Below are 23366 nucleotides of genomic sequence, written 5' to 3' on the forward strand. Positions count from 1 at the left end.
CAACATTATCAAAAGAGGTTGAAAGCAAACATGTCTCCTGCTTTCACACTGTGCAGACGCATGGAACACTTTGCACCCTAACCTTTGAATGAAAGTCCTAAGCAGTGATGCTAATTTAGCAGGTGAGAGGCGTCACCTATATCACTTGAACAGAATGTTACTTCCTTGTGGTTCTCTAATCATTAGGCTAGCAGTGTGATGCTTTACTCGCTTGATCAGTGGAGCATGCAACATTTTTGGAATATCTGTGCTATCGCCTTTAATTTGTATAATTGCACTGTTGTAGTGAAGAACTGAGATAATTAACTTCATTCTTACTCACTGTTAAAGGGAAGCTGAAGCGTTTTCCAGAAAAAATGAGTGAAGAGCTGTATGTAATGGTTTTCATCCTTCCGAATTCGAATATTGCATCGAAATTGAGCGAAAGAAAGTGCAAACAGATTTTATTTCGACAAAGTGCAGCAGCAGACTTGGGGCAGCTTGCGCGCTTCGTTTCCGCCTGTGATTGATCGGGCGCCTCGTGACGTCAACAATGGTGTTCGTCCGGACCAACCGCTGCCGCCACACATGAAGCACGGGGCAAGGTGGTTTGGCGCTGTGGTTTGGTGAGACGGTAACGGTAAATTTCGAGAGCTTGTGTTTCTCTGAGTTCGGCGTTGCTCCCTACATGTATACGTAGCCGGATTCTCCAAGAAGCAAAAGATGCTGGTAGCAAGCAGTGCTTTTGACGCGAACGAAAGCGAAGTGTTAGCATCTCCTCGTGTTAGAAATGTTCTTTGGTGAGTATGTTCTTTGCAAAGCTGTATTCAGCAATCCAGTGAGTTCGTTTCCGGGCAAACAACTGTATTGTTATGTTCCTGCATGCCTCCTCGTGGAACGTAAGCAGGGATGCGATCGTCGGCATTTGTGCACTGCCCCAAAGCTGTCGGCAATCTACACAGACGGTTTACATGCAAGAAAAGGTTTACGGCTCTTGTAGGACGTGTAGTGGCCTTCATCAGTGCGTCATCCACATGCTACTCGTAAGCGGAGCCGTAAAGGCAGCGAATTCCGTCGGCTAAGTGTGAGAGCCGTTTGCTCTCTGTGCGCGAGGGAGAACACAGCGTCCTGGCATGCGCCGGCTGTTAAAACATGCAAACTTTACACTTGCACTGCGTTGTGGTAGCTGCATGTAGGCTATTTCACAACAAGCTTGCGAATAGAAAATTAACGGCAGTTTGCGACGAAACCTGCGTCAAGGGTGGGAGATGAACATGTACCTTCCGTTCAGCGTGCTAACATGAAGGAGCTAGCATTAAATCGAAATCCAGGTTTAGACGAGTTCGTGTATTCATAAGGTCTTCTAAGACCAGTCACCATCCGTCCGCCCGCACCCGTCCCGCCTTTGTGCGTTCGTTGCCCCGACATTTTCGTGCTGCGTTTAGAAAGGTTGCTAGCAGAAAGTCATACTCTTACTCATTCACGCCTTATTGATAAACTCTGGTAGTAATCGTCGTCACGGAAGTGGTTAGGGCACAGCATTGTTGTTCTTGAGCGCTTCAAGTTCTTTCGATTCACAGCAGCCTCCCACTTAGCTACAAGCTTCTTGTCTTGCGGGAAGCAATGGAACATCATTGCGGCCGCTGGTATTCGTGCAACCATAGGCTGCACAGAACGCCGGCATGATCAGCTCACCACTTTAATTTATGCTGCGCATGTAAACTACCTTAGAACAACAAAAAGCTGCGCTAGTAGGTAAGAATTTATTATGCGAAAAAGAAGTGAGGCGTGCTGCAGACAGGACACAAGAGTAGAGAAGTGGACAACACTAACGCCGGCGTTCGTGTTGTCCACTTCTTTACTCTTGTGTCCTGTCTGCATGCCTCACTTCTTTTTTGCATAATGTAAACTACCACTCTACATACACACAAATAAAGGAATGCAGGGTCGAGCGAAGCAGATCATGACCGCACGCATGCAGAAACAAGCACGGTCAGGCATGGTCGCGGAGACTGCGCAGGAGTGGAACACCAGCACTGACGTCACTACACCGCGGTTTCCGGTCTCCGCTCGCATCGTCGGCGTCAGCAGCAGCGCGCGTCGCTCCTAAGTGAAAAATCCCGCCCAAAATTTTACCTGCATGGTTTATAAGGATCCCGCATCCGTATACGAATGCCTTATTGAATTCAATATACTCTTCAGCTTCCCTTTAAGTATTGTAGTGTTGTTGACAATTAGTAGTCACATGCCCTGCTTCTCTCTGCAGCATGCTTCTGTCTGAAGCAAGAGCTTAGTGTCATCATCAACAGTGAAGCAGATGACGAACTCGTGGTACAGGGGGGACGACACTGTGCTGAAGTGCTGTAGCAGAGAGCTAAAATGCTGTTACATGTTCTTGATAGTTAGCAGTTGTAAAATTTGTGCATCCTTACATGCGTTGTCTGATAGTAAGAAGTTGTAGAAGTTGGACAGCTTTAGATGCATTATCTTATAAATTCTGCTGGCAGAGTGCATGTTTAGCCACAGTAGGAATCCTTAGCTAGTATTTGATTTTAAATTTGTAGTTTGTTTTAGCCCTGTTGTCGTGGATGCATAGACTGGGACTGTGTACTGAAAAAATTGTGGTATTTAGGCCCAGACTCCACATATGCTTGCTGGCTCACGCTAGCTCTCATCTATATGCACCTGCATGTCCACTGGCTGTGCAAAACTAGGAGAGTGTGTGGCTATGGACATTCGTACTAGTCAGACTGGGCGCTCATGCTGGCTTGTGTTGACGCCTGCATAAAGCTACTTAATGTACAGTACACGCTGCTGTCTGACTTGCCTTGCCACTGAGGAGGTTCGCTGCTGTGGGAGCGGCTGCTGTCCAGCCGTGGTGTTGTGCAAGCAAGCTTTCTTCTTTATCGGCTGTCTTGTGAGCAAGCGATTCTCTCTTTCAGCCTGATATCGCTACCATAAAATCAAAACAAACACATTTTATTGAGTTTGATGAGCATTCCAAAGCACTATCAATTAAGTTCAATCCGGAACAGCGCTTGCCAAGATGTCTAACCAAGGATGAGCACGTGCGCTGGCATGTGTCTTGTAGATTCTCACTGTCATACATTGCTAGACAAGGTGGGTAGTAGCGAAGTAGTTGGAGCCACTGAGTGTACATGGAGTCTGGGCTTTAGTTCATATTCCGCCACCCCCTCCCCCCCCCTTTTTTTCTGCTTTGCTATGTGACTTCTTGCACCTATGTTTTGTTTGAGTTAGTCATGCCTGTACCAGATTTTGTTGCTGTTGCAAACTAAGCATAAATTTGATTTTCCCAAGCTGCCTGCATGTTGCCTCCAAAAGGCTGTACAGTGGCAGTATACTTGTAGGTGCAAGCTGACGTTGGTCAGGATTTGGCATGGTTTATTCGCAACTCATGGTAATCTTGTAATATTGGGTAAAGAATTGCATTGTTGTTTTGCGTCTTCCACATGGATGGGAGCATTGTTGGTGGCATTGCCATTCACGCTGGTGTTCCATCAATTACGTGTTCCACTTCCAAGTAGACAGTACAGCAGATACGTGTACAATGAAAACAGTGAACACCGTACAGTGATGACACATGTGATTGCACATACGTCATGACGTAGATGTGTACATTACAACATATGTCGTTTGTATATGATTTTCTTTAAGACATGTATGTATACAGTGTATGTCATGACACACCTGTGTGCATCGTGATATGTGTACAATGACACATTCCATCGATTTATGTCATACATTGTTTACATTGTATGTGTGCTTTTGTTGTTCTGTCTACTTTTGCTGGAGCTCTGCCTTTTCGAGAGATTAGTGTGGGAATGAGTTCATCAGAATGTTGACCAAAACAAGTTGAGCAGACAAGGGTAGACAAATACTGAGCAGACAAGGGTAGTGCACTTTCACTAGCATTGATTGACATGTGACAGCTTGCATCTGCAGAAAGTGTAACCTTTGTGCAAGCTTTGCCAGGAGAGGAGCAGGCAGCTCTTGGGAAGCAGGCTCATGCTGCAGAGTGATGCACGGTTGTACTAGTGTTTGCATGTAGTAACAAAGAGCCACAGTGTCACAGTGTCATCTGCTGTAGCAAAGTTAATAATTTGGCAAGTTGGTCGATGTTCATTGTGATGAATGCAGTGGTGCGTGCTTGACAGGACGACTAGAAGCGCATGAGGCGAGCTCTGATTTGCAACTCAGTTTTATTGGAAAGTATGCAGCTCTTATGCACTGTAGACTTAGTACAAGCAGCAAACAGAATTAACAATATAAATTAAGACAAGCATTCCTTTGAGCATATAGTCGAAGACTGGTTCATTGCCTTGGTGTTTTGTGATTACATCTTTTGTTTCTTGCCTATACAGCTGCTATCTTAAGCAAGGGATGTGTAATGCCGTGCACTGAACAAAAATGGCCTGGTGCACCTGTTGCCTCTTGTTGTCCTGTATGTGCTGCATTCATCGCAATGTTGTCTGCTGCAGTGCTTTGAGGAGGTGCCTCGCAGCCAGTGCGAGCCAGCCCGGCAGTGTGCACGCTGTTCTCTCCCCCTTTTGTCCCCCTCTTTTTTTTTCTTTTCTCATGCCCTTTTGTCAAAGGCCTGAATGTGTGCACATTCCAGGATGGACGCAGGCGGCATGCCGGTTGCGGTGCAGGAGAGGTAGTGACCTTTGCCCCACATTTTCTTTTTTTGTCTTGTGTGTGGCTGCAGCATGCTTCCACTAACGCTCACTCACCTGTCAGTTGTGGGTGCCCAGGGTGTCCTTGCGCATGTCATGTTCACTAGGCCCTGCTGCTACTCAAATGCTTCAATTTAACAAGCCATGTTTATGTGTAGAACAAACCCTTCAAAGGAGCAAAAATTCGGATGGCAGATTTCAGTTCAAATTTTTTCCTTTTAAATTTGGTTTAGAGATTTTAATTTTGCAGTCGTTTTGCTTAAGCTGAAGTGATGCTGCAATGCAACTTTTAATGAATTCAGTGCTCTTTATTTGCATAGGCCAAATAAGTCAATAATCCCTAAGTCATCACAAGATTCCCTAGGTTTGTCGACCCTGCCTATAGTAAAGGCCAGCCAGTATTAAGATGCAATGAAACTGAATTTAAATGCAAGTACTCCTGCATTCTTTTTTGATGGCACAAATATATATTTTTATGTAAATGATTTTGTAATATCAACCAGCAAATATGGTGATACTCTAGATATATTCGCATGGACAATATTGAAAAGAAGTCAATGTGAGCAGTAATGCCAATTTTGTAATTAATAGCTAAGGCTTCGCACCTCAGTTTAAAAGTGCAGAATTTTCCCTTGATTTGATTCATTTCCAAATTATTGCCAGTAATCCCTAGATCTAGGAAAAATTCCCTAGAGTTGACCACCCTGCATGCAAGTGATGACAGGTGCATTTTGATGCTGTCTTACAACACACTTTATACATTGTTGTAGGGCTGCCCAGTTTTCGTAGTTGCCATTCTACCTAAATGGCAGCAAACATTTCACTGTAGTCACAGTGCTGCAAGACACGCAGTTTGGTTAACGCTTACTTGGCACAAAAATTTTTTCTTTAAGGGAAAATTTTTCTGAAATTGCTTGTTATTGTTCAATGTGGCAGACTGGTTGCAGTCCTTACATAGGGTGTCTGCATAAAATCTGTTTCTTGGCTTTGCTCACGGTGTTTTAGAATGCTGAAATTGTGGCCTACGTGAGTGCACAGTTTCGAATAGTGATGTTTCACATGGTTTTTGAACCAGAAGGAACAATTACAGATTCTGGTGCTTCTGATTTTTAAATTTATTATTATTATTATTATTATTATTATTATTATTATTATTATTATTATTATTATTATTATTATTGGTTCTCATATCTGTATACATCGTCTTATTTACAAGTCTCCTCTCATGCTTGGGTCCAGAAGGACTTGCAGTATGTACAAATAAAATAAAGTGCACAGATATTTAGCAGCAAGTTTCCAAAGTAGGAATTCTTAGTAACACACCACATATGCTCGTGTAAAGGGCACACTTCTTTTTCTAGAATCTTGGCTGGGTGTGCTCCTTACATGAACCAGGCCAATGTCCATAACTGTAGCAAAGGGTAAGAGAGGCGCAAATGACTTAACGCTGCAACCTCAAGCGCCAGCCCATCGTCCCTGACCAGTGCTGGTTCCTTTCTCAGAGGCGAAATGCCACCAATCTGACTGGAAACATCGCCGACACAGCTGAGATGACTCGCCACACAAAAAAATAATGGCACGGCGGCGGTGGCCTGAGCAGTGTCGACAGAAAAGCAACTGGCATCATCTGGCAGCAATGGAACGAACTTCGCTTCCTGTTTTGAAATTTTCCCCCACATTTTGCCCTCCAAAGCGGGGGCGTGGCCCCTGCACAAGGGTGGCCCTTACACGAGTGTGTGCGGCATGTCTAGCTGCTGGAGCTAGATATTAAGGTGGGCGAAGATTCATTGTACATTCTGTAACATTGGAAAAGCAACAGGGACAAATGGAAGGAAAAAAACACGACAGCACCATGTTTTTCTTCCTTTTGTCACTATTGTTTTCGCGCTGTTACAGTATGTACAATAAATATGTCTAGCTGTATGTGGTAGGATATAAGATGGGTCGAGCTTTCTAAATGTGTTCGTGCTTTATTAGCTGTGCAGCACTTGGGTGACAATAAAATGAACTTGGGGGGAAGAAAAATGCAATGGAAATATGTGCTGCAAAATGAGTGGCGTTTGCTGCTATACCAGGGCTTCAGTAATTGCTTACGTAGTTGAGTGTTTGTAGTGAACCCATTGCTGTATTTCATGCTGAGTATTTGAACACTTGATCTTGCCTTTTCTGGAATTTTATGTACGGTTACTTCTGCATTTTCTTCAGCTAATTGTCTAGCCTGTCTTCGTCTTCACCTCTTTGCATGTGGTGCCTTGGGTTTCACCTAAATGTTGCATGCGAACTCAACTCGCCTGAGCAGTTACGGCTCATCTAGGTATAGACATGTAACATTCTGTGCTGCTGGTCTTTGTCTATGATGTTTGCTTCGTTGATTGTTGTTATGTATGTAGTATGTAGGCTTAGTAATAAAGCTCAAGTTAGATTGGACTCGTAGGTTGCAGTTATGAAATACCAGATTGGTTACTTCTGCGAGGATTGGGTGCTCAGGGTGTGAGGAAATGCAGAATGCCATTGGGGTACCATCTAGAATCACTCCCTTGATTCGTAGTATTCTTAGGAGCCACTTTATTCTTGTCAAACTCGAGCTGTGACAACGAAGCTGCGGCACATTTGGTGATGATCTGTACAGATCAGGAAGACTTAAGTGTGGTGATGATAAATACAGATGAGGAAGATAGAAGTCACATATTGGACTCGCACAGTATCAGTGTCCAGCTAAGTGCAGTCATTCATTCATAAAAAAAAGAGTACATTGCACATAGTGATCAAGACCAGCTAACTCTACAGCCCAAGGAATCTGAGATTGCAGTGAGTGATGGGCCATCAGTTTAGGGTCAGCTAAAGCTTTGCTTGGGCAAGCATATGTAGAGAGATTATTGAAAGAGCAAGGAGTTTGCTTTTAACTCTAAGCTTTTTTTTTTCTTTGCTGTATTTGATTGAGCAACTGTGTTACCTTGGTGTACTTGTCAACTCAATTAGGCCAGGGTAATATTCATTTGTTGGGTAATAAATAATTGGCTGCACTACTGCGTTAGTCTTGCATTGACTCAGTGGTTGTGGCGTTGTGCTGCTGGACGCGAGGTCGGGGGCCTGCCTTAGCGAGCAAAAATATAGGACGTTTGGGTCTTGCGAGCTTAACTGCTCAGAATTTTGGTGCTAAGGTATGCCAGGTCACGAGCCCAGGGCAAGTCTCCTGAACTCGCATTGCCATCTTGCATTATTCATGCTGCATAGCCCGCCCACCGTGCACATGAATTGCGTATTCCAGTGATGTATCACAAGGCAACTGTAATATCAAACATTAGTAAAAATATGTGCTCGCTGGTGAGAGAAATGTTAATGATAGGTGGAGAGTGTTATCCAAGCAAAAGACTTGGCATGCTACTTCGTGTTTAATATATAACAAGAAATCAAAAGACGAGAGAAAATAAAAAAATGCCCATATGTATATCCACTAGCACAAAAACTCTGAAAAAAGCAGCAGTGACTACCACAAAATTAACAAAGCTGAAGGTGGAGCTTTATGGCACCATCAATAACCAAAATGTTATACATCCAGCTGGGGTGTAGCCAGAAGGATAGAAGTGGATATCTACGATTTCCTTGTGATAAATTCCTGGAATGTGCATATTGTGTACACAGTTGGTGGGTTATGCGGTGGGAATAATGCAAGGTGGCAGTGCGAGTTCAGGAAACTACTGCCCTTGGCTTGCGGCCTGGCATAACACAGCACCAACATTTTGAACACATTAGCTCTCAGAACCTAAAAGCAAAACATTTTTTTTTACACTACTGTAGTTTCTGGCCATGGTGGCTGCATTCAACCCAGATGGGATTCCAAGGGGGGCAGAATGCTAAAAAACATTTGTGTACCAAGCATTGGGTACATCCATGGACCACAGGCCGATGCCCGTCGTTACTGCATCTCTTTGTCTCCGTGTTGCTATGTTATAATGAACGCATTTGATCAATGTTGGCGTCACCTGTGTGGCCCTGACTTGATATGTAAGGGCGTGCCAGTATTTGAAAAATTTTGAATATTTGTTTCGATATGAGAATTCACTCTTCCAATTTGTCGTATATTCGTACCATTTGAATACTAAAAGTGACAACACTTGTTATAATCTACCGGGAGAAAGGCTGATGCATGCGGAGACTCTTCGGAATGATTCGACTGCAGGACAGTGTTGTGCAGATGAGCAAGTTCTTGAGCAAATGCAGTGATAACGCTTTTGTATAGTAGTTTCCAGTTGTCATCGAGCATGCCTTGCCTTAGGCACTTGGCCTCTGAGCCACTTACCGTAAAAACCCGCATATAATACGAACTCGCATACAGTACGAGGTGAAATTTTTTGGACGCGAAATGGAAAAAAGTTTTATCCGCTTATAATACGAGTTAGGAAAACTCGAGGTAAAAATTTATTTAAATTGCGCTCTGCACTTCAATCACTGTCTCCCTCAGCTGTGCTCTCTTCGGATACTTCCTTGTCGGACATATCTTCCCAGAGGCACTCATCCTCTGTGCCATCGAGCACGTTCGAGGTGCCGCACTTCTTGAATGCACGACACACAAGGTCCTCTGGTATGCTGGCCCATGCGTTCACAATCCACTTGCATAGCGTGGCTGGCGAAGCCCACTTGAGCCACTCAGTCGGCATCACTGCAGGCTCACCTGAGCGCATCCAATCTGCGTAACACCACTTGACCGCATCCTTGAATGGCTTGTTCACGCAAGCATCTAAAGGCTGCAGTTGAGACGTCATCCCACCCAGGATAACGACGAGTTTAGTGCCGTATTCGCGCAACAGCCTCTTCACTGAGTCGGCCAAATGGCAACAAAATGCGTCCAGCACGAGGATGGACGGGAACGACAGCAGTGTGTCGGGCCGCCTACACCAGATGGACTTTATCCAGCCGAGCACAAGATTCTCGTTCATCAAGCATTTCTCATGGCATCTCACGACCACATTTTTTTGGCAGCTCTTCACCTTTAGGCACTGTCTTGTGCTTGAAGACGACATAGGGTGGGAGCTTGCGTCCGTCTGCCGTGCACGATAACATGACGGTAACTCGTGTTTTCTCGTTGCCGGTGGACTGGACATAAACTTGTTTAGAGCCCTTTTGGTGCACGGTGAGGAGCGATGGCTTATCCAGATAAACCGGCATTTGGTCAGCATTGCCAATTTGCCCTAGCTGGAAGTTCTTGGACTTGCGCAGCGAAATAATGTTGCGTGGAAAGTCACAAGCAGCTCTTTGAATGATTCGGGCAGCTTTTGCGAAATCGAAGTTCCGTGGCGTAAGGAAAATCCAGCACGGCACTTGTAGCAATAAATCCAATGCTTGCTTGCTTTGAAGGTGGAGCTTGGTAGCCGTTTTTCTCTTGCAAGCTTCTTAGCTTTTGCCTGCATGAGCTCCATGCTCACAGCTAGATGTGCGACTCACTGTTGGCGTATGAACTCCGTCAGGGCGAGTTCGAATTCCGGGAATGTCCCACTCTTCGGGCCGCAAAAGCTTCTTCGCATTCCGCTGCAAGCGAAAAGGACTTCCTTCTGTCGACGCCACTCACAAATGCTTCCCTTATTGACACCAAACTGCCTACCGGCCGCACTGTTGCCGATGTCCTGTGCAGCTGAAATAACCTTTCTCCTGAAAGCAGCCGAGTGTTGTTTTCGTGGTCCGGACGTCTTGGTCCTTCAATGCAGAATAAAAAAGATGCACTTCGCGAAGCATGGTTTGCATATGCACTGCCAAGGTGCGCACTCAACAATAAAGAAACGATGCCGTAGTCATGCAGCAATAACGAAACCAAGCCGAAGCCACGCAGCAATAAGAAAGCCAAGCTGTAGCCACGCAGCAGTAATGAAGTCAAGCCATAGCCATGCAGGAGTAACGAAACCAAAACTTCTAGCCCAAATTTCTGACTGAAATTTTTGTTTGGATCCGCATATAGTGAAAGGCGAAAATTTGGGACGCTAATAATAGGAAAAAAACCCTCGTATTATACGTGGTTTTTTATGGTACTTGGCCATCTAAGCAACTTCGAACTCCCTTAGAACAATCTGCAGTGCTGTAGTATACTTAAACGATTAAGCAAGCACTACACTTTACTATGTGCACCTGATTACATGCTGTTCCTTTGTTTGACTACTGCCATTGTCATAATGTGCCAGGTACAATTGCCTTTCTTCAGTTGACCTGAAATACAATTGTTAATGGCATTAGATGCATCACATAATTTTGTTTTGTTGCTAAACAGACTTCACGAAAAGATTGGAGGTGCTTGGTATTCAATTTGACGTTCATAGGTCGTTTTTGTCGAATGTTCATATTCATTTCAAACAGAAAATTTCTTATTGGTTGATAAACTATGCCAGTAGCAAAAGTAGCTTTTCTGCAACACCAGTGATACATCAAGTCTCATTCACCAAACAAACACAAGGCAGTGTGTGCTTGCTTGCGGCTCTCACATTCTTGATTGCAGTAGTTTGGCCCCAGGCCTTTTCCGGTAAGGGCTCCAACACATGGCAACGGAGCCATGTTCGTTAGAAAGCCAACCAGTAAAAGCCCTGCTTAGTCTGTAAGTGATGCCCGCCACAGGACAAATTGATTCATGGCCTTCAGCCTGCGTCTTTAGTCTTTAAGTTTGTGAAGGCAGACAAAGAAAGTGCACCACACAGGTGTCCTTTCTAATCTATGCCCAGTGCTGTGAAGTACAACTTGAGCTACCATTTACACTGTTGCTTGCTTTCTTTTTGATGCGTAAGGGTGCATTAAAGCTGGTGATTGACAGAGGTCGCATAACCAACTGCGTCTGGTGACCAAGGAGCAATTTGCAATGACTGTTGTTTGCACTGGCAAGCGCAGACTGCCCGTTGCCACACTGAAATGTGATGTCTGGTCGCGGCGTATACAGATGGAATAGGTACCGAGAGAAGGGAAGCACATTAGAGGACGGCAGAGGACTAGGTGGTATGACGAAATTGGGAAATTTGCAGGTGCTAGTTGGAATCGATTGGCGCACGACAGGGGTGTTTGGAGGTCGCACGGAGAGGCCTTCGTTCTTCAGTGGACATAAATAGGATGATGATGATGATGATGTGATGATACACAGACATCCTGCTCTTACTGCTGATCATGCCGATTGTTTCAGTCGGTTTGCGACTGTAGCCATGCGACTGAAAAATTGAGCAGTGAGCGACTGACCCAAAACATTTATTTTTCAACCAAGTGACCATTTGCGACCAACTTGGTCGTGCGACCTCTGCGACTTGCCGGCGTGAATGAGCCCTTAGGCTTTTCACACTTTATCGTGTCACCAAGTTGCAAGCTATACGCAGAAATATAGTACTGTAATAATGGAATGGTGAATATAAATGTAATGATACTAAGATGTGCACGTGTCGTGCTCTTTTGTCCATCTAGGTTATCTTTGCGTCATCTGTTTTTGTGCATTTGTTTGTCGGCAACCGCAACTGAGTAAGCTTAAGAACTCCCAGGTGCTTCTGAGTGTCCTTTTGGCTCCTGCTTAATACTTTCAGTAATGTTTTCACAATTACTTTGAAATTTAGGTCCACTTTAAATGTTTTGTCATTTGCTACGGAGGCCAAAGAGAGAGGATTTAGTTGAACCAAAGGTAACTTAAGTAATGCAATGAAAGTTCATCGCAAAGGATGCTGGTGCCATTGAGTTGTTCATGCCTTATGGTCCCAGTTTCATTGTTCCGATGCTGTCATTCTTAGTGACAGTTTGAAAGCACTGCATTTTTCAATTCCCACTTTGGTTGCCACAGGCTGATTGGTTTGCAAGTGGGTACAGCAAGTTTGCATGCTTTGAAAAAAATCCTTGTACAGAAATCTTGCTTGTACAATATTTCAGTATGAGGAATTCACTAAAATGTTATGCTGAGCTTGCGAATAGGCCCAGGTGTACAAGTGATGTCGTGCCTGCTTTCAAGGAGGGTGACTCAACTGTGAAGTCAATTTACACTTCTTTGAAGTATTTTTCAAAACTCTATATTTGGCTGAAGTTTATTTGCAGAGGAAATTAAGGCCGAAAATCACTCCTCAAGTTTTGCACCCAAACTGCAGCACCAGTACGACTGACAACAAAGATTTGATGCTATTCTTGCGTGTTCGGCCATTTAAGAGCACTACATTTCATCAAAACTTGTTAGATTGTCATTTTGTTACTTGTTACTTTGCAGTGCAGTTCTTTCCTTCATCAACTTACAGTTAACTAGACCCGAGCAGACATCTAGTTCTGTGGCATGAGTGCTGATGCAAGAATTGCAAAGTAGTGTGGCCATCTGCCTTTTATTTTTTCATAGTTTGACTTGTCAGGCCTCCACTTATAGTGAAATGGCCTTTTCTCGTGGTTACAGAAGCTTGATATCATTTTAGTGTCTTTCATAAGGGTATGCTCGCCGACTAGTTGGTGCGACTTGATCACCAACGTTGTACAGTGCCTTCAGTAACTTATGTTTTAGCACAGAATCTAGAAAAATAAAGCACACAGGGACATAAACGGGACAGGCACTAGCACCTGTCCCGGTTGCGTCTTTGTGTGCTTTTTTGTAGATTCTGCGCTGAAACATTAATGATTGTGTATTATCAACTAGACCAAAGAAATGATTTGCCTTCATTAAGTTCATACATGCTGTGCAACAATTCAGTGTCACTTTAATGTTGCCTTGAGGCAGTTACTATGGTGGGTGCAGTTTTCCATTCAATGTTGGTCCTTGTATGACAATTAGCTTCGTTTATTTTTATGAATGGAACAGCACATATCTATACAGCGCAAACACTGTACGCATCAAGGACACACAAGGAGACCTGTTCATATCCTGCACCACAGCTTGGGGCAGTTTGTCCCACATCAAAGCACAGGAAAGCTGGACACAGTGCAGCTTGAGCAGAGACCTACAACTCCAGAAAACATTTGGCACAGTATGGCAAGGACATGTGCAAGATTATTTCGCAGAATTATACACAGTCTTGCAAAATGCTGAAAGAACAGTGAACTACTTGCAGAAGTTGGATAACTTTGGTGTAGCACGCAGTGACCTGCCATTTTATTCTAGTAGATTTAAAAAAGATTCTCCACTTGCTGCTGCTTTGTTCTTACTGAAATTTCGGGGTTAGATCCCAATTTGTAGGATCACGCTGTATAGTGAGACACTTGGAATCTTCACTTGCCTGATTTGTGCAGCAAAAGGCGAGACCACTGTTTCATAGGGCATGTTCGCATTGGACGAGCATACTGTTGCTAAGGCTTCACTGCGTTTTGGCAACTGAACGTAGATAGGCCACAGGTGAGCAGTGGTGCCAAATGCTTTGCTGCACAGTGGGAACCAATAAATGCAATCTTGTTGCAGAATTTCAGCAAAAACAAGGCAGAATGTTATTTTAGGGGAGTTAAACCAAAACCACAGCTTCTGTAGGCAAGGCTATTTATTTATATATATATTTTTTCAATACTCTGAAGGCCATAAACATTAGAGAGAAGGGGTGCACAAAATCGGCAGTGGTTTCCTTAAGTTTGTTAACATTGGTGATAGGAGCAATGAAGGCAGGGAGATGGTTCCAATAATTTCCAGTTTGAGGATGCCCACCTTGAAGTTGTGGTCAGTTCGTGAAGATACATACGATGTAGAAACGAGTAACTTATCATGAGAATAGGATTGATATAATAAATTTCTAGCTTTTAAGCTCTGTTCTTAAGTCTAATTTAAGTCTCATACAATTTATTATGCAACAAGTGGATCATAAGCCATCAAAAAGGCTTCGAAAGAGTGATTGATTTGTACAAAACACTTGTTTTCAACTTGATGCTTTTTATTGTATAGGTTTTACGTTGACTGTAGCCATTATTAGCTGTGCTGGGAAGTTATTTATGGTACAGGCCAAATGGCCACTTATGTGTAGGCACTGCACCTTTTTTGCTAGTGTTTCATGTGACTGCTTTGCACAGAACACTTTCCGTGTGCACACATTCGGCGTTTGTTGTAATGCCTGCATGAATTTCAGAATATGGATTGCTCGTAGCGTGAACGTGAACAAACATGTTGGTGCATTTGCTGCAGTGGGATGTAGCCCCGAGTGCAGTGTTACATTGCAAGCACTTTTCATGAGAGGCCATGTGTGCAACTAGTGCGACTCTAGTGGTAATCGCAGCCTGCTTGAAGATTTAAAGAAACGCGAAATTCTGAGGTGGGCAGCATAGCTTTCTGCTAGATTAGTAGAGGGAATTCTAAGTACACATTTTTGCAACCACCATATGAACAGTGGGCAGTACTGCATAATTTGTTCTGCGACTTAGCTTGGCTTTGCTGAAAAGGCACACTGTGGCCTCTTATTGTTTGTTATGGTTTGCCTATGTTGCTTGTTAGTGCACAATGACGAGCAGTTGGGATTTTTTGTATTCCGAGCTATTTCAGCCCAGTTGCTTGCTGGGCTGGTTGGTTCATTGCAACTTAAGTAACAGCAGGAAACATAAGGGAGGGATGACAATAGAGACCTAGTGAAAAGTGCACTGTTTCACTCAGTTTCTATTGTCATCCCTTCCTTATGTTTCGCGCTGTTACACAAGTTCCATTGTCACAAGCAGTGCATAAGTAAGTCCCAACATTTTCGAGTACGACTGTTGCCAGTGCTAGAAAACTTATCACCCCCAGAAAAGGAGGCAGGTGAGGTAACTTTCAATAGTTTAGTGTTTTGGAAACAGTATGATTAGATATGGTGGCTAAATCAGGCTAAACATTGCTGTACAACCGTGATGACATATTAGGTTAAAATGATAAAAGATTTTATGAAAAAGCAGCACACAGCATACAATTTATTGTGTGGGCAAAGCAGTGTGGTTACATTGTCCATTCTCTACCTTGTATTGTGTTCCGTGCGCTGCTTCCCCTTTCAGGAAGTTTCAAAAGCAGTTTGAAGGCCAAACTGCAAAGTTTGGGCGAACCCATGTACTGCTCATAATTTCCATGCTGATTTTGGGCTTGTAGTGCAGCTCAGAAGAGCAAAAAAAGGAAGAAGTCATGACATACCAACTCGCCCAAACTGCCACGCTTTTGACTTCCATGCTGAAATTAAGTGTCGGACTTTCAGTGTGCGCATGCTGTTGACAGATTTTCCACGAGTTCTTTCTTTATGGTGAGGCTCTCTGATGGCCAGTAACAGCACAAACTTCTGAACTAAATGACAGGTCTGATGTGATGCTGTGTTTAGACTTGCTGAAGTGAGGAAGAAGATGCACGCCAAAGAAAAATTAATTCAGACACTGTAGATTACTCAGTGTTCAGCAACACTAGTTCTCTGATACAAAAGGTGCAACTGTCAGCGTGCGCACCAGGCTGGTTTGCAATGTCCTTGCCTTTGAATGGATGGAAGGAGCTGGCTGTCCTTATATTTATGGTGATAGCTTTTTTTTACCTACTTTGCCCTCTTTGGACGGCTATTGGTTGATCTCGCACGATGAATACCTTGAGAGTACAGAAAGGAGGGAGAAAGTGCAGGTGCAGAGAAATAGCAAAGTACCTGATTTGTTGGCGCATGTGCTGGTGATGTCATATACTAGTTGTGGAGGTTGTGAGGGTGTATGCCAGCTGCGAGTGCCAGCACCTCAGATTCGAGTGCGACCGCTTCGTGGATAGCCATTGCGACAAAGTTGCAGCCAGGATACTTGCTATGGCTTGCTACGGAGTTTCAACTCTAGTGCAGTGATGGCAATAAGCTATAGTGCGTCGTGGTATAATTTGGCAAAGTGGCTGGCTGGCAGGGAGATTAGCACACCATGCATCTTCTGCTGTGCCCATATAAGGTGTCGTGATTCACGGATGGCATGGTGACATGCAGCCTACTCAAAAAAGCTGTTGCTGGCTTTGACAGTTGCCTTTGGTGGTTTCTTCCATAATTTTTGCACTGAACCAAATTGCATGGAGTAACAACAGGCTGCTCACTCAAAGCACTTTTTGCATGCCTCCCATCAGCTGTTGAATTTCCTTTAATCTGCTTGTATAAATGTGCTGCTCTTCACAACGGGTCCTGGGATACTCTATTATCACTTGTAATGCATGCAGAATTTCTTGCTTTGCATGATTGAATGTTTGTAAGTCTGCTGTCTCATGGACAAATAGGAACTTTATGAACTAACCTGTATGTGTAGTGAATGTTTAATGCCATGTCCAGTGCTCTTGTGAATTTGCTGTCCATTATATATTTTGCTCTGAAGGCATCAAAGAGAGGCGGGACAATAAAAATGTATGCATCAGGGGAAATGACAGCAACTTGGAGGAAAGAAAAACAGTAGCATACATGGGGATGAAACCTTCAGTGTGATATAAAATAGTAAAGAATGAATGCAATTGAATTTCTATAAGCATTGCTTATAGTATCGGACTGGATCAATGGAAAGGCATAGTTGGTGCATTTTTTAAATGTACTTGGATCCTGGTACTTCAGTGACGTTACCTCAAAAAGCAATTCCAATTTGGAGAATCTAGTGAAGGTTTTTCAGCACCTTGTTTTTCTTAATTGTTTTTTATTTTAAGGCAGACCTGTAGGTTCGGTTTGTGCCACCGCATTTTGCATGGTTCTTGGGGGACATGAGCGTGTGTGCGTAGAGGCCCTGTCTTGTGCACGGCTGATGCAGGACTACAAAGAGGACGAGGACCCGTCGACCTTTGTATCCAAGAAGACTGGTCGAGGTCCCCTGAAGGGCGACTGGATGAAGACCTGCAAGCCTGTGATGTGTGCGTACAAGCTTGTCACAGCCGAATTCAAGTGGTTTGGCCTGCAGAGCCGCATCGAGGCCTACATTCAGAAAGTGAGTTGTGTAGATCGTAGAGTTTCTTCCGGTTTCCCTGGGAAACCGATGCTGTGACCGGCTACGGTGGCCCACTGGCCGTGACACGTTGTCCAGTGGCGTAGCAACACGGGGGGCCGGGGGGCCGGCAGGTCGTGGGCCCCGGGTGCAAGGGGCCAGTGGAGGAGGGATGTCATACACCTGAATACACCCCTCTTTCCGCCGGCTTGACTGGGCGCAAATGGCAAAGAATGCTCCAGTATCCAGTAGCCCGAGCTCAAGTACCCGATGCGTTGCGCCGCAGAATTGTCGGCTGCAGCTCTAGCAACACCCCACGAAATAATTGCACAAATGTTCGGGCTAAAAAATTTAATTCGCAAAATGGTCACTAAACTATTCGCCTTAGCGGAATGTTTCATGTGGGGGTACGCTCGGGCCGTGCGTTCATGCTGGGAGCAGGAGTCGCTAAACATACAGTGAGGTGTTCTAAGGCGTTGAGGCTCTCGGGTCCCTCTTCCGTTCAGAACGCACAGTGAGGACGAACAAAGACAGTAGAAAGAGGGCGTTCAACCAGCGCGCCCGGCGCTCGCATTTACGTCGAAGCGTTCGTTGAGAGCGACGTTGCAAAAGTGCGGCCGTCAAAAGTCGCGAATGGGATTCTCTGGATCGTCTTCAGACTCAGTGCGGCCGAAGAGTTTGGCGGTGTGTGACTCGACAGGCTGTATGCGCTGCGATGTTCAGCTCGCTTTTACTTCCCCTCTCCCGCTCGCTCCGAGAAGCCACTGCGAAACCTGCCGTTATGTTTCACGCTTTCCTTCTTACCCTTGAAAGTTTCAGAAAAGTGTTGTTGTATGATTTCATGTCACAAGTACAGTGTCTGTGTCAGCTGCACAGAATTTTACAAAACTAAATGATAATTTTGTAAGGATATTTCCCGATATTCTATGAAGGTATGTGTCTTAGTGATTACTAGTAACTCGGTAGCGTGAAAAATATGGCAGATAAGTAATAACCATAACCTTAATAATCCCTTAATTAGTACTTATAGAGGAAGCACTTCAATTTCAAGAATTGAGGACTCAGAGTCATATTATTAACTCAACAAAAACTTCTTAAACAAAATTGTTTTGGGTGCTACAACACACAGTACTTTGGCACTGCTGGCGGCGCCCAGTATGGCAGTAGCGAAAGAAATATGAAATAGTGGACCAGTGACGTTAATCCTTCAACCCTCTCCATTGCGAGTGCAGACCAACAGGTTTCGCTGGCATGGGTCGTGCCAGCGAAACCTTCATCGTGGTCTTCTTTTTTTTTTATGGTGATGCCAAGAATCGACGCGAAGCGTGCTCTATTCTGTTCCCGATCTTTTGGTGGTACCGCAGCTCGGATAATCACGTTTGTCCGTGTAGCAGCAAATAAAACAAGGCTTTATTGCTCAGAATGAAGAGAACTAGTAATTGTCATAGCATTGGCGCCTGCGCAGCAGGGAGGCAGGTGGCGTTTTCCGTTTTTCTGATATGGTGGGCAGATCAGCGTCACTGAGACACAATTTAATTTTCGTTTTCGTTCAGGGCTGCCCACAGCCAAAATACTGCGTGCCATAGTACCTACGACGATTTTTGTGAAGTTGTTGTCGGGCACGATATGAATGTCAGCCTTCAATTTTGCAAATGCAATGTTGCTGCTAAAATTGGTAATTAAAACATTATAAAAATGTTCCTTTTTACTTGTGACATGAGCCGTATTTGCCACGATGCCGTATTTATATTGGTTGCCAAGCCTTACAGTCTGACAAGATGTGCACATGCCCTTATCACAAGTTATCAGTGCGGCACCCTGTGTAATTTGGCGCAGAAAAAACAGCGTGTATTGGCCTCGAGCTCCACCACAGGAAAGCTGGCGCCACCGTCGGCGTGACGTGCTATTAGGGATCACGTGGACATAGCGGCCACGTCGACTGCTTCGGGAGCGCCGAGGCGATTCGGAAACGAGTGTTTAAGTTCCCTCGTACGCTGTGGTCCTCATTAAGTGGCGAGATTTTCCCGCTTCGAGCGTCTCCTTTACAACGATTGAAAGCACTAGAATAGGTAGTGGCTGCCTTTGAAGGCGCGCAACGTGGTAGGCTACTGCTCAGTGCCACAGTGCCGGACGTACGCAACGGAGCCCAGTGTCAGCCTTATTCATACGTAGCCGCAGGACAAGAAGCTGCGTGAAGCTTGGCTCGCGAAACATAAAACCGGCAAACAGTCATCGGCTACAACTTGGGTATGCAGCAAGCACAGACGTGAGGCAGATTTCTGCTACGGCGCCGGGTCTGCGATGTTCGAAAAACGCGCACTGAGACGCTCACCCGAATCCGCTACCCGAATAGTGTCATGACGGTTTGGTCTATGAACTTGTCGATGCTATAGATACTGGCAAGTTCACAGGAGTGGAAAGGGAGCGGTAAGAAGCACATTAAAAAAAAAGCATGGCATATGGTCATGTTTGTGTTATGAGATAATGCACTGGATTACAAAAAAAGAAGCAGCGGGAAATTGCACGCTGAGAACACCGATAAACATATAGTGCGACGCAACTCGAGAAATAATATTGAAACGTCCCAAGACTTTAGAGAAGAAAAAAAGATTGAATCGTCGCGACGGCACATCACAGTCCCCGTAAGCTTCGAAGTCTCTACAAAGAAATTATTTTTGAACAGCTTTGATAGTGCCCACGCAACAATGGTTGCTCGTATACTGTCAAATGCTCATATTCTGCGACCTAAAGCTCATGGCACGGTGCGAAAACGCGCCCGCGACGAAAGCAAAACAGTGCACGGACAACAATGCAGACGCGCAGTCGGTCGCTGTGAAGCAGTGCGATCGCTGCATTGAGGCTTCATTCTATTACGCTCCATTTAGTTATACAAACACTATAAGAACATATTTCACATAGTTTGCTCCCAGCGTTTGCCTACCTTTCACGCAAGAAGCCGGTTCGGGAGACTCCATCGCGGCGACCGCGCACAGTGGCGTTCACTGTACGTATTCGGTAAAGAGATAGCGTCTGTAAACGATTCTGTGCTTTTAGTTTGCCCAAGATTATTATTTAGACAGTAAGAAAATTCCCTCGTTTCGAAAGTACTTACAGAAATGTCTGAGAGAGCTCGCGCGTGCTGTTTTCAGTGAGCGCTGACAGCAAAACCTATGAGGAGCGCGCCGCGTGATCCCTCATACTACGCCAGCGAGGCGCTTCCGATAGATGGCTACTTCGTAACTCCTCGCCGCCAATACCTGCTGCATTCGCGATCTCTGGGAAAGAAAGTGAAGGAGAGGGGGACCCGGAGGACGTGTGCAGTATCCAAGGCGGCTGTACTGGCGCTGAAACCCGGTAATTGTCGATATCCTCGCCTTCCTCAACTGCACCGGGGGGGTGACAGAAGACCTATGGGCCCCGGGTGCCAGATGACCTAGCTACGCCACTGACGTTGTCGAGCTCGAGGTGGCAGGTTCGATGCTGTCCGTGGCGGCCGCATCTTGAGGGGGAAGGTCAAAATGCACAAGCACTCGTGCACTTAAATTTAGGTGGGTACTAGAAACCCCAGGTGGTCAAAATTAATCCGGAGTCCACCACAGCCTCATAATCGGGTCACAGTTTTGGCACTTACAATCCGAGAATTAAACTATCTTTTTAACCATTTAACACAGGAATTAACAAAGGCGCAGCGGAAGATATTGTTGCAGGAGATTTTTAACTTCATTTAGCCTTAGTGAACGTATGCGAGACCGTATGCGAGTGAACGTATGCCAGGTGCAGCGGTGGCGTAGAAGGTGCAGCGGTGGCGTAGAGGTAGAACACCCGCCTCGCGTACAAGAGGTCCATGGTTCAAATCCCGGTGCCGGCAATTTTCCACCGGATTAAAAAAAAAAAAAGAAATCCGCGTGTTGATAAAATTGCACAAACAGGCCTGGAGTGTGGCCTGATCCCGGTGACCAGAACCGGTAACGCACTCCCTCACCAGAGCAGGATTGGCCACCCTGGTGCAGTACTTGGCCACAACCTCCTATATGAACACAACAATCAAACCCCGGCCCTCAGTCCCCAGCAGCTGCGAAGCAACTGACCACGGCGGCAGTCAGACCTGCAACGCAGCAGAGGGTGCCAAGAATCACTGGCTCCGGACAGTCCGCCAATGGAATATGAACCTGGCAACGTTTAACGCTAGAACGTTATCTAGTGAGGCGAGTCTAGCGGTGCTATTGGAGGAATTAGAGGGCACTAAATGGGATATAATAGGGCTCAGTGAAGTTAGGAGGCCAAAAGAAGCATATACAGTACTAAAAAGCGGGCACGTCCTGTGCTACAGGGGCTTAGCGGAGAGAAGAGAACTAGGAGTATGATTCCTGATTAATAAGAATATAGCTCGTAACATACAGGAATTTTATAGCATTTACGAGAGGGTGGCAGGTCTTGTTGTGAAACTTAATAAGAGGTACAAAATGAAGATTGTACAAGTCTACGCCCCTACATCCAGTCATGATGACCAGGAAGTCGAAAGCTTCTATGAAGACGTGGAATCGGCGATGGGTAGAGTGAAAACTAAATACACTATACTAATGGGCAACTTTAATGCCAAGGTAGGCAAGAAGCAGGCTGGAGACAGGGCAGTGGGGGAATATGGCATAGGCGCTAGGAATAGCAGGGGAGAGTTATTAGTAGAGTTTGCGGAACAGAATAATATGAGGATAATGAATACCTTCTTCCGCAAGCGGGATAGCCGAAAGTGGACGTGGAGGAGCCCGAACGGTGAGACTAGAAATGAAATAGACTTCATACTCTGCACTAACCCTGGCATCATACAAGATGTGGACGTGCTCGGCAAAGTGCGCTGCAGTGACCACAGGATGGTAAGAACTCGAATTAGCCTAGAGCTGAGGAGGGAACGGAAGAAACTAGTACATACGAAGCAGATTAATGAGTTCGCGGTAAGAAGGAAAATAGAAGAATTCCAGATCAAGCTACAGAACAGGTATTCAGCTTTAACTCAGGAAGAGGACCTTAGTGTTGAAACAATGAACAAATATCTTATGGGCATCATTAAGGAGTGTGCAATGGAAGTCGGTGGTAACTCCATTAGGCAGGATACCAGCAAATTATCGCAGGAGACGAAAGATCTCATCAAGAAACGCCAATGTATGAAAGCCTCTAACCCTACAGCTAGAATAGAACTGGCAGAACTTTCGAAGTTAATCAACAAGCGTAAGACAGCTGACATAAGAAAGTATAATATGGATAGAATTGAACATGCTCTCAAGAACGGAGGAAGCCTAAAAACAGTGAAGAAGAAACTAGGAATCGGCAAGAATCAGATGTATGCGTTAAGAGACAAAGCCGGCAATATCATTATTAATATGGATGAGATAGTTCAAGTGGCTGGGGAGTTCTATAGAGATTTATACAGTACCAGTGGCACCCACGACGATAATGGAAGGGAAAATAGTCTAGAGGATGAAATCCCAAAGGTAACGCCGGAAGAAGTAAAGAAAGCCTTGGGAGATATGCAAAGGGGGAAGGCAGCTGGGGAGGATCAGGTAACAGCAGATTTGTTGAAGGATGGTGGACAGAAGATTTGTTGAAGGATGGTGGACAGATTGTTCTAGAGAAACTGGCCACCCTGTATACGCAATGCCTCATGACCTCAAGCGTACCGGAATCTTGGAAGAACGCTAACATAATCCTAATTCATAAGAAAGGAGACGCCAAAGACTTGAAAAATTATAGACCGATCAGCTTACTGCCCGTTGCCTACAAACTATTTACTAAGGTAATCGCAAATAGAATCAGGAACACCTTAGACTTCTGTCAAGCAAAGGACCAGGCAGGATTCCGTAAAGGCTACTGAACAAT

At 44.9% G+C, this 23366-nt stretch overlaps 1 protein-coding gene and 1 long non-coding RNA gene across 3 annotated transcripts in view; both read left to right on the plus strand.

Moving 5' to 3' along the window:
* vib (phosphatidylinositol transfer protein vib) overlaps positions 1–23366 on the plus strand; it is an 80478-nt gene that overhangs the window by 41366 nt on the left and 15746 nt on the right. Inside the window, exons 5-6 of one of the 2 annotated variants that reach the window (XM_070533420.1) lie at positions 4616–4654; positions 17325–17498. In XM_070533420.1, the coding sequence (XP_070389521.1) occupies positions 4616–4654; positions 17325–17498 (213 nt within the window). The remainder of the gene's footprint in view (positions 1–4615; positions 4655–17324; positions 17499–23366) is intronic. The other variant, XM_070533421.1, reaches the window with a different exon arrangement.
* On the plus strand, positions 5859–7100 carry LOC139055857 (uncharacterized). The gene is made up of 2 exons (XR_011511950.1): positions 5859–6094; positions 6176–7100. It is a non-coding gene; the product is annotated as an uncharacterized lncRNA (long non-coding RNA).

Source organism: Dermacentor albipictus, chromosome 2 (genome assembly GCF_038994185.2).
Source record: "Dermacentor albipictus isolate Rhodes 1998 colony chromosome 2, USDA_Dalb.pri_finalv2, whole genome shotgun sequence".
Classification (NCBI taxonomy): domain Eukaryota; kingdom Metazoa; phylum Arthropoda; class Arachnida; order Ixodida; family Ixodidae; genus Dermacentor; species Dermacentor albipictus.